Source organism: Bison bison, unplaced genomic scaffold (assembly GCF_000754665.1).
Source record: "Bison bison bison isolate TAMUID 2011002044 unplaced genomic scaffold, Bison_UMD1.0 scf7180017864068, whole genome shotgun sequence".
NCBI lineage: Eukaryota > Metazoa > Chordata > Mammalia > Artiodactyla > Bovidae > Bison > Bison bison.
This window is the reverse complement of record NW_011494640.1, coordinates 8,246,173-8,258,293: the sequence shown is the minus strand read 5'-3', so window position 1 is coordinate 8,258,293 and position 12,121 is coordinate 8,246,173. Positions and strand designations below refer to the sequence as shown.

Sequence of the window (12,121 nt, the reverse complement as noted above, 5' to 3'; positions counted from 1 at the left end):
CTGTTCCACTCGGGGGCTGTGCCACGTTGGAAAGCGCTTCAACCCTCGTAATTCAGCTTATTCCTGTTTCTATCGCCCACCTTGAGCTGTCACTGCGGTGACTGGAGAGAGTGGCTGGCCGCCTCCCAAACCTCTTCCCGGTTACGCACAAGCCACACTCCCAAATTCCTAGCTAGAGAACGTCGCCAGCGCCTCACAGCCATCATCAGGGATCCATCTGTGCCAGGAAGGGCAGAGGTTAACCGGTGTTCCACACACAGCTCTTCTCGACCACCCAGAAACTGGGACAAAGACAGCAGTGCACGAAGACAGAGGCCCACCCCCGTGAGCCCTCCTGACCCACCTCGCTGAAGGTCTGGTGATCAGAGACAACCCATCCCCTCTAGACGCAAACGCCTGTGATGGCTCCACAGCCCAAGGACACGGAAGACAAAGCACCAAGGGAGCAAATATAAGGGAACCCAGGCTTGGGCAGATTCAAGCAGCCATGGGGGCTCCCGAATATTAGGATGAGAACTGGTGTTTGAACCCACGTGCCATTCTCTTCTCCTGGACCATGGGGCAGATGCTGGGACTGAGACCAGACATCTGGAAGTAGTCCCTGCTCCTTCCGCGTGAAAGTAAAAGTGTTAGTTGCTCAGTCGTGTCTGACTCTCTGTGACCCCATGGAGGTCCCTGCAGCCCGCCAGGCTCCTCTGTCCACGGGATTCTCCAGGCAAGAGTACAGGAGTGGGTTACCATTTCCTTCTCCAAGGGATTTTTCTGACCCAGGGATCGAACACAGGTCTCTTGTATTGCAGGCAGACCCTTTACTGTTTGAGCCACCAGGGACACCCACCCCTTCCACATTTAACCAAGTTATTTAAAACTCTTGGAAATCCAGGGTTCCCCGTATTGACCAATGGACATAATAATCCTTCTAGCCTCAGAACTTCTGTGGACTGAGAGCAGGATTTCTCAACCTCGGCGCTACCGGCATTTGAGGATGGATCCTTCTTTGATGGGGACTGTCCTCTGCATTGTAGATATCAAGCGATCATGGCCTATGAACCACTGGAGCCAGGAGGACCACCACTCGTCCATGCAGGTGTGTCAGTAAAAAAAGAAAATGTTTCCAAACATCATTAAGTCAGGACCACACCTACCTGGTCTCACCTTTGTTCTGTGGTGTTCCCATCCCATTCTTGCCATGGAGCTGATCCCTCCACTTCTCTTGGACCTCAAGCTCCAAGAGTCTTAAAATCTTGGCTTGCAATCTTGGCACGTTTACATGGACAACCTCATAAAAACATGAGGCTTTTTTTCTGACTATTGGGTCCACTGACATGAAAAAAGCTAAAGCATTTCTTAGAGTGCTCATTTTTAGGGTCCTAACTTTGCTTTCCGGCAAATGTGGTTTTCAAATTTTATTGTGGGGACTTCCCTAGTGGTCCTGTGCTTAAGACTTCACCCTACAATGCAGGGGGTACGGGTTCAATCCCTGGATGGGGGAGCTAGGATCCCATGCGCCTCACAGCCATAAAAACATTAAACAGAAGCAATACTACAATAAATTCAATGAAGACTTTAAAAAATAAATAAATCATAAAAGTGGCTGGGGAAAAAGCTCAAGATAGATTCTGATCACCAAAAGTTGTGATGTATTGGAGAAGAAACAAACCAGTTCAAGCAGAAAGGGATTTTCCATAACTTAAGCTCAACAAGGAAGCTGGTTACAGCAAAGGACTTGACAAAGGAACCACACACATATTGTATGACTACTGTGTGAAGATAAAGGAATACTGTGGGGGAAATATACAGTCCTTTCTCTCAGAAAGATAATATTTTGGATCCTGGTGGACTGATCTTTATGGAATTGTGTTTTTTGAGCATCACACACAGCCTTATTGGATCCATCTGGACACATTTCAAAAATCACTGATCTGACTCAAAATTGTCTAAAACTTCTGAAATATTCTTTTCTTGTAATACTGTGGGAGTGTTTTAAACCAATGGGATAGTTTGATCTAATAGTCCCAGCACAGGTGAATTAGTGCCTGCCAACTGCTGCTGTCAGGATATGTGAGAGAGGTTTATAAATAAATGTTCGAGAGACCCCATATACTGTAACCAAGAGGGTTATTACTGTGAATCTCAGGACAGAGAATTGAGTGTGGTCGTCAAAAGCACTGTGGACTTGAGCAGGGTGCTCAGTTGTTCTGTGCTGATGTCTTTGGCTCTGCAAAGATGGCACCATAAGATGGGAAGAGAGTTATTGTGAGGGATCAGTGAGCTAAAGCATTTTGAGCACGTCAGACCAGTGCCTGGCACATAAGGAGTATGTGATAATTGCAACTATCACTTTGATTACGGAACACTATTCCACAAGGTTATAAAGACGTCCAAGAGTCATGCAGTCAAATGTCTAGAAACACTTCTTTAAACAAAGTTAAGTGGGTTTTTTCTTAACTCACTGCAGTATTAATACTTCGCAACTAGTGCTTTTAAAACATGAATATCAATATGGCGACCCAGAGTGGGCTGTGTACACCAGGACCCTTTCTGTACAAAGTGATTCAACAATAACATATTGATGACAGTGGATAAAATGCTGGGTGGAAGATCTCTAGAGCTTATTCATCTTGCATAATAGAAGCTTTACGCCCTTTGATTAGTAATTTCCCATTTTCCCCTCCCACCACCCATGCTAAATTTCACATGACTCACCCGAGATCCCTTTTCAGGAAAGCACTGGCAAAGAGAGCAATCTCTTCCTCCACAGAGACCAATAAACTTCTTTCCACCCTAGAAAGTGAAGCATTGATTTAGTTGACCGGTATTCATCACCTAGCTGGGTACATGATATATACATTAAGACAAGTACTCTTGGTTTTTCTAACTCATGAGAAGTTCATAGTACAGTTTTATCTCTGAGTCTCTGGAAAGACTAATACTGATATACAAAAAGGCAAAGAACTTACACTGTGGCTTGATAATCAATGTGTTGATGAATTTGGAGTTTGGGATTGACATATATATGCTACTGGTACTATGTATAAAATAGATAACTAGTGAGAACCTACTTTATAACTCAGGAAACTACTCAGTGCTCTGTGGTGACCTAAATGGGAAGGAAATCTGAAAAAGAAGGGATACATGTATACATATAGCTGATTCACTTTGCTGTACAGCAGAAACTAATAAAACATTGCAAAGTAACTATACTCAAAAATAATTAATTAAAAAATTTTTTTTAAAGAGTTGATGATTATGTGAGCGAATAAAAGTTTACATGAGCTAGGATTTTTTTTTAAAAGACCTCCTTTGAAGTCATTTATGTTTAACCAGAAACTTCTATGATTTGTCTCTCTTGGTAAGAGTTTGTTTATCAAGTTGTGAACAATTTCAGAATGTTAACTATGTAGCTGGGAAAACCACACATACACCATGGTGTCTAACTTAAATTTAAGAGTGACTTTTCTTCCAAGACTCTCTTCCTGTCCCTCCAGGATCAGCTAGGGCATGCGTCCCCCAGGGACGCCCTCATGGGTCAGCACTGCTGTCACAGTCTTGCGCTTGAATTACGAATCTTCCTCCTACGGCTTGCTGACACCCCAAGACGGCTCCTCTGACGTGTCTCTCAAACCGAAAGCTTCTGAACTTGAGTAATTTGCTCCTTTTCCCCACTTCTAGCTAGCTTTTCTACCACGCTCTTTAGAAAGTTAAATTACAACATGATCACATATTTTCTTAACTTTAACCCATCCTACACACACACACACACACACCCCTATGGGAAGAATCACAAACCCTCATTATGTACATGGTGAGTCTTCAGTCACTTAAATACAAAAGTATAGTCATAGGAATGGTGTCCATAGGAGATCCTTAATGACAGCCAGAATGGCATTCCTGCAGTGAAAACACACTGAGCATTGATTCGTTCATGGTGGTCAGGGCTGCATGTTGAGAGGGAAGAGGTGGTTTATCAGCTCTCGGTGCTGGGAACTAAGAGTATGGACAGGACCACGTGCATCCTGATAAGTCGCTTCAGTTGTGTCCAACTCTTTCATGGACTGTAGCCCACCAGGCTCCTCTGTCCATGGGAAGAATACTGGAATGGTTTGCCATGCTCTCCTCCAGGGGATCTTCCTGACCCAGGGACTGAACCTGTGTCTCTTGCATCTCCTGCATTGGCAGGTGGGTTCTTTATCACTCGTGCCATCTGGGAAGCCCCAGATAGGGCCACACACTTCTATAATTAATAGATCTTTTAAAACTAACAAGAGTGTAAACTTTAGCCTTTAGACCAACACATAACGGGGAAACATCACACAACTGAACCAATACGTACTGTTCTCTTTTTTAAAATTGGGGTATATTTGCTTTACAATGATGCTGCGTTAGTTTCTGCTGTATGACAAAGTGAATCAGCTATCAGTCAGTTCAGTAGCTCAGTCATGTCCGACTCTTTGTGACCCCATGGACTGCAGCACACCAGGATTCCCTGTCCATCTTCAACTCCCGGAGCTTGCTCAAACTCATGCTCACTCCACTGAGTCAGTGATGCCCTCCAACCATCTCATCCTCTGTAGTCCCCTTCTCCTCCTGGCCTCAATCTTTCCCAGTCTTTCCCAATGAGTCAGTTCTTCGCATCAGGTGGCCAAAGTACTGGAGCTTCAGCTTCGGCATCAGTCCTTGCAATGAATCAGCTATATGTATACATACATCCCCTTCCTGTGGCTTTCCCACTGCCTCTTCCCATTCCCACCCCCTCCAGGTCACCACAGAGCACGCAGCTGAGCTCCTTGAGCTATGTAGCAGGTTCCCACTAGCTATCTGTTTTATATATGACAGTGCACATTTGTCAATCTCAATCTCCAATTCATCCTCTCCCCTGTGTCTGTGTGTCTCTTCTCTATGTCTACATCTCTATTCCTGCCCTGGAACTAGGTTTATCTGTACCACTTCTCTAGATTCCACATATATGCATTAATATACAAAACTTGTGTTTCTCTTAGGGACCTAATTAAGCTTAAAAGATTTTGCACAGCAATACGCACAGTTCAGATAGAAGATATGTATATATAAATATACTATACATAAATATACAAACACACTTATGTAAAACATACATGAGTATACAGGTATATGTGTGAAATGCACAAATGTATACATATCCCCTTCATTACATATACATGTGCAAAAGTATACAGCCCCATATACATACACAAGTGTATATGTATATGTGATGTGAGGGCAAGGAGTCTAAGTGGCATATTTTTCTTTTCAATCACACGATTAAGACCTCTTTTTTCTTGAAAAATATGCTCAGAAACAATAAAATATTTTGATTAATCATTAATTAAAAATATATTTTTATAAACATAACTCTTATGGGTCATTGAAAAATACATAAAAATTTGAATCTTGACAAGAGCTAAGGAATTAGATAATTTAAGTTTAAAAATGTAATTGAAGTTTCAGAAACATATACCTCTTGAGCTTTGGGTAACACTGTTATCTATGAATGCAGAAATGTTAAGTTCAAAACCCTGATAAGGTAAAAAAAAAAATCAAATGCTCAGGGCCAGGTCAGGACAGCATGAAAGCACTTAAAATAACTATTCTGAACATTTGGGTTCATTTAAGGTTGGGATGTGTTCGGTGAAATACCAAAACAACCAGAGAAAAAAGAAGGTCAGTTGATTAGATGGTTTGATAATAAAGGCAAGTTTGTTATTTTTTAAACTTTATTACGCTAATATTATGGAGATGTTTGTAGCAAAATTACATTTCAGAGAAGAATCCTTTCAAAGTAGATTAGTAGAATTATAATAAAGAAACACATATAAAACTTCAACTTGGACCAATAAAAGAAAAAAGCAAGAGGCAATTTTAGTCCCTACAAAGTTCTTCTACATCAGACATATCCCAACAAACATCACTTTAAAGGAGGGAGGCGTCTATAAAGGAAGAAACTGTACCTCAGAACCAGATTGTATAACCCCATTAAAAAGAGATAAAGACAGTATCTCAGACAAGTCAACATTCAAAGTACAAACCACATTCTCTGGGAATATACTAGCATTCTCAAAAACCAACATTACTCTTCAAAGAGAAAAAAATAAAACTCACTATCTGTTTTATCCCAGATATTTTAAACAAATATTGGTTGCATAGAAAGTTCAAGAAAACATTTTGCTAATTTCTAGATTAATGATCTATCCTGCATTTGTGCTTTTATGGTTTTTTTTAAAGCGAATAACATATGTACATGATAATTCAATCAGTTCAAAACAGTATAATGGAAAAAGAAATTTTCTCTTCTAACTCTGGTCCCCAGTTCCTTCTCCTAAAGATAACTGCTCACCTCAACTCCATGTCTGGGCATTTATGAGCATATTAATATACAAGGACCAAACACACACACGCGCGCATGCACACACACACACACACACACACACTTTTGGTGATTTTGTCCTTGTTTTGCTTTTATGCAAAAGGTATATTTCTTTGTACCTTGCTTTTCTCACTTACGTCTTCAAAGTCATTCCGAATTACTGCATATGGCTACCCATTAACCAAAGTATTGGGTTGGCCAAAAAGTTCGCTTGGGTTTCTCTATAACGTCTTACAGAAAAACCCAAGTGGACTTTTTGGCCAACTCAATATTATAACTTATTTAGCTAGTCTTTATTAATGGACATTTAATTATCTCCCCTCTTGCTTCTGAATGCTACCTTTAAACTAATATTCTTGTGCATATATATTCATCCATGTCAGAATAAATATATATGATAAATTTCAAATAGGGAAATTGCTATGTCAATAGGCACATGCATTTAAAATCCTGATAGATGATGCCAAATTGACTTTCCATGGAGATTTTATCAATTTATATCTCTATCTTTAAAATCCATCTACAGTACAGTCTCGCTCTGGGGAAATCTCTAGAATCTCTGCACACCAGAAGCTGGCAGGAAGAGCCAAGATAGAATAACCTTTGTTCAGGTGTTATATGCACTCATACGAAACATAAAGAAGTGAAGGATGTACGATTTAGCACTCTATAGACTTTTATAATAGAAAAAAAGAACATAATACAAAAGAAACTTTAAAAAGTCAGGTAAGAGGACAAATAACCCACAAACATATATTTCAGTGTGTTTCGGTTCATTATTTGAGGTGATGCTCTGAAATGCCTGTGAACTAAGCTGGGCAGGTTTTATCAAGCCCACTTCCCATAGGAGAAAACTGAGTCTTGAATAGGTTATGAGATGAATCACTGACAGAGGAACCCAGGGCATCCTATTCTTTAATACATGTGCTTTCTGCTCCTGACTAAAAGATAAAGGAGAATGAATGGCAACTTTCTATTTTGATTCACTTTGAAAAGACCTATGATAACTTGAATCACAGAAGCTGGACTGGATAGGTCCAAGCTACAGGATGGATAGACAGAGATGTATTTATTAGCATGATTTAAACCAGTCTGACTGTCTCAAGATCAACCTGAATACAGACTGCCTCCAATAGGATTTCCTAGACGTGTCTGAAGTTGGGTTTAATCACTTAGACTCTCTAGAGAGGAGCAGAACAGAATGTTCAAGGCTTATCCTTTTCCTGAGTTAAAATGTTCAAATTTAATTTTATACTTCTTGATTTAATCTTGTAATGGCCCAGCTGCTTCCTTCTGCCCTCTGAAAAAAGTTTTGAAAAAATAGTTCTGTTATAAAACAAAGAAATGTCTAATACCTAGGCGATTTTGTACTAGTCTTGATGGTAGGATATAAAAGAAATCTTATAGCCCATTTAATCCAACACTTCCTTTTTACAAATGGGAAAAAAAGCCCCAGAGAGTGACTTGTTTAAAAGTATAATAAAGAAATAACAACAAACAAAACCCAAAGGTAGCTGAGGGAAAGAAACGTAAAGATCAAAACTGAAATAAATGAAATAGAGACAAGAAAACAATAGAAAAGATCAATGAAACTGAAAACTGGTTCTTTGAAAATGTAAACAAAATTGAGAAACCTTTAGCCAGACTCATCAAGAAAAAAAGGAGACGGCTCAAATCAGTAAAATTAAAAATGAAAAAGAAGTCACAACTGACACACCAACAAAGGAGCGTAAAAGTCTACTAGAGACCAATAAATTGGGCAACTTGGAAGACATGGATAAACTCTTAGAAAGGTACAATCTCCCAAGACTGAACCAGGAAGAAATAGAAAATATGAAAGATCAATTACATGTACTGAAATTGAATCTGTGACTAAAATAATTTCAACAAACAAAAAGTCCACAACCAGATGGCTTCACAGGGAAATTCTACCAAACATTCAGAGAAGAGATGATACCTATCCTTCTGAAACTATCCCAAAACATTACAGAGAAGGAAACACTTCTGAACTCATTCTATAAGGCCACCATCACCCTGATATCTAAACCAAATGAAGATATCACAAAAAATTAAATTTTAGGCCAATATCTCTAATGAACATAGATGCAAAATTCTCAACAAAATGCCAGCAAACCAACTCCAACAATATGTTAAAAGGCTTATATATCATGATCAAGTAGGATTTATTTATCCAAGGAATGCAAAGATTTTTCAAGATCTGCCTGCAAATCAACCAATGTGATAAACCCCATTTACAAATTGAAGATTAAAAACCATATGATTATCTCAATAGATGTAGAAAAACCTTTTGATAAAATTCAGCATCCACTTATGAGGTTAAAAAAAAAAAACTCTCCAAAAAGTGGGCATAAAGGGAACATACTTCAAGATAATAAAGGTCATATATGACAAACCCAAAGCTAACATCATACTCAATGGTGAAAACATGAAAATATTTCCTCTAAGATCAGGAACAAGACAAGCATGCCAGTGCTTGCCACTTACACCTAATACAGTTTTGAAAGTCCTGTCACAGCAATCAGAAAAGAAAAAGAAATAAAAAGAATCCAAATTGGAAAAGAAGAAATAAAACTGTCACTGTTTGTATATGACATGATAATATACATAGAAAATCCTAAAGATGTCACCAAAAAACTATGAATTTAGTAAAGTTATAGGATAAAAATCAACACAGAGAAAAATCTCTTGCATCTCTATACATTAACAACAAAATATCAGAAAGAGAAATTAAGGAAACAATCCCACTTACCATTATATCAAAAAGAATAAAATGCCCAGGAATAAACCTACCTGAAAAGGCAAAAATACCTGTACCCTGAAAACTATAAGACACTGATGAAAGAAATCAAAGACAACACAAATAGATGGAAAGATATATCGTGTTCTTGGATTGCAAGCATCAATACTGTTAAAAGAACCACACTAATCAAGGCAATCTACAGATTCAATGCAATCCCTATCAAATTATCAATGGTATTTTTTCACAGAACTAGAACAAATTTTTTTTTAATTTGTATGGAAACACATAAAACCCTGAATAGCCAAAACAGTCTTGAGAAGAACAGAGCTGGAGGAATCATGCTCCCTGAATTCAGGTTATACTACAAAGTGACAATAATCAAAACAGCATGGCACTGTCACAAAATCAGACATATACATCAAAGGCACAGGATAGAAAGTTCAGACATACAATCATGAACTTACGGTCAATTAATCTACAACAAGAATACACAATATAGAAAAGAGAATCTCTTCAATAAATGTTACTGGGAAAACTGGACAGCTACATGTAAAAGAATGAATTGAGAACATTCCCTAACACCATGTACAAAAATAAACTCAAAACGGATTATTGACCTAAAAGACAGGATAGTATAAAACTCCTAGATGAAAATATAGGCAGAACTCTCTTTGACATGAGTTGCAGCAAAATTTTCTTGGATCCATATCCTAGAGTAATGGAAATAAAAACCAAAATAAACAAATGGGACCTATTTAAACTTAAATATTTTACATATCAAAGGAAACCATAAACAAATTGAAAAAAACAACCTACTGGCTGGGAGAAAATATTTATAAATAATGCTACCAATAAGGGATTAATTTCCAAAATAGACAAAGAGCTCATACAGCTTAATACAAAAAAAAAACAAAAACAAAAAACAAACCCTAACAACCAAAAAAAAAAAAAATGGGTAGAAGACCTAAATAGACATTTCTCCAAAGAAGATACACAGTGGCCAACAGGCATATGAAAAGATGCTCAATATCACTAATCATTAGAGAAATGCAAATCAAAACTACAATGAGGTATCACCTCACACCAGTCAGAATGGCCATCATCAAAAACTCTACAAATAATAGATGCTGGAGAGTGTGTGGAGAAATGGGAATCTTCCTGTATTGCTGTTGGGAATGCAAATTGGTATAGGCAGTATGAAGAACAATATAGAAGTCCCTAAAAAACTGAAAATAGAGTTACTATGCAATCCTGCAACCCCAATCCTGGGCATATATCCAAAGAAAACTCTAATTGGAAAAGACAAATGCAAAAAAATATTCACAGCAGCTCTGTTTATGATAGCCAAGACATGGGATCAACCTAAATGTCCATCAACAAATGAATGGATAAAGAAGATGTGATATTATATGCACATATATCTATATATACACATATATATAAGGAAATGTGTGTGTATATATGTGTGTGTATATGTATACATATACATAATGGAATATGTATATGGAGAAGGAAATGGCAACCCACTCCAGTGTTCTTGCCTGGAGAATCCCAGGGACAGGGGAGCCTGGTTGGCTGCCGTCTATGGGGTCACACAGAGTCGTACACGACTGACGCGACTTAGCAGCAGCAGCAGCAGCAATGGAATACTACTCAGCCATAAAAAAGAATGAAATAATGCCATTTGCAGCAACATGGATAGAGATTATCCATGAAGTAAGTGAAGCTAAGTTAAGTTAGTCAGAGAGAGAAAGATACCATATGATCTCACCTACATGTGGAATCTAAAAAAATGATACTAATGAACTTATTTACAAAACAGAAATAGATTCAGAGACATAGAAAGCAAACTTATGGTTACCAAAGGTGTGGGGGAGATAAATTAGAAGTTTGGGATTAACATAAACACATCATTAAACCTAATATAAACAACAAGATTTTACTGTATACCACAGGGAACTGTATTCAATATCTTGTGATAACCTATAATAGAGAAGAATCAAGAGGCAGATAGATAGAGATATATAACTGAATCATTTTTCTTTTAGTTCTGAAACTAACACAACATTGTAAATTATACTTCAATTTTAAAAAATGGTCTAAGACAGTATAATAAAAGTAATGCATTCAGTAAAGTAAACTTTCAACATGGAATCAGAGCTCATTAATGGACTTACCCCATATGCATATTGTACAGAAAACAAAATAAGTACGAGTGACCTACAAGAAAACAAAAATGCAGATTAATTTAAACTGTTGGGTTTTGTGCAAAACAAACTAAAAAGCAAAAGGACATAGGAATTAACTCCAGAAAGATTTTTTTTTTAGTTTCTAATAGGCTACTATCACCAATTGATAGTCATCAGTGACCAGATAAACGTTACCCTCTCTCCAGATAGCATCACCATATTTCCTCTTTTTAATCAGTCAAGAAGTATGCACACCCTTTAATATGGCCCTCACTGTGCTGGGTACCATAGGGACACTGGGAAGGTGAGACTTGGATGGATAGATACGTGAAGGGAGATGACTCTCAGAATAAAAACTAGAGGAGAGCAGGAAGCAAGCAGCTTTGCCCAGGAACTACTGCAAAGATTAAGGTATTCTGGATGCTGTTAAGTGGGAACAACCAGAAGGAGAGAGAATGGAAGAAACCTAACTGGGCTGAGGAGATGATTTGGGAAACAGTATGGAAAAAGCCTCCTTCCCATCACCCTCTCTTCCTTCATTGCTCATCAATACGTGTTCATCAGCTTCAAATTTTTCCATATTTTTCACTATTTAACATTTCCCTGTCATAACTCCCAATATTTTTGTAGTCACTTTGAACAATCTCATTCTGTTAATAGTTTGCTACTGCTGCTGTAGCACATGACCACAAACTTGGTGACATAAAACAACAAAAATTTATTTTCTTATCCTTCTAGAGGCCAGAAGTCTGAAATAGGCCTCATTGGCAGGAAAAAAAAAAAAAAAAA

The 12,121-nt window shown here is 38.0% G+C and overlaps 1 protein-coding gene across 1 annotated transcript in view; it reads right to left on the bottom strand.

Annotated features, from left to right (window-relative positions):
- COL4A4 (collagen, type IV, alpha 4) overlaps positions 1-12,121 on the bottom strand; it is a 150,975-nt gene that overhangs the window by 121,613 nt on the left and 17,241 nt on the right. The window contains exons 3-4 of the mRNA XM_010837105.1: positions 11,321-11,363; positions 2,707-2,784 (exon numbers count right to left, since the gene is read on the bottom strand). Coding sequence (XP_010835407.1) covers positions 2,707-2,784; positions 11,321-11,363 — 121 coding nt within the window. The remainder of the gene's footprint in view (positions 1-2,706; positions 2,785-11,320; positions 11,364-12,121) is intronic.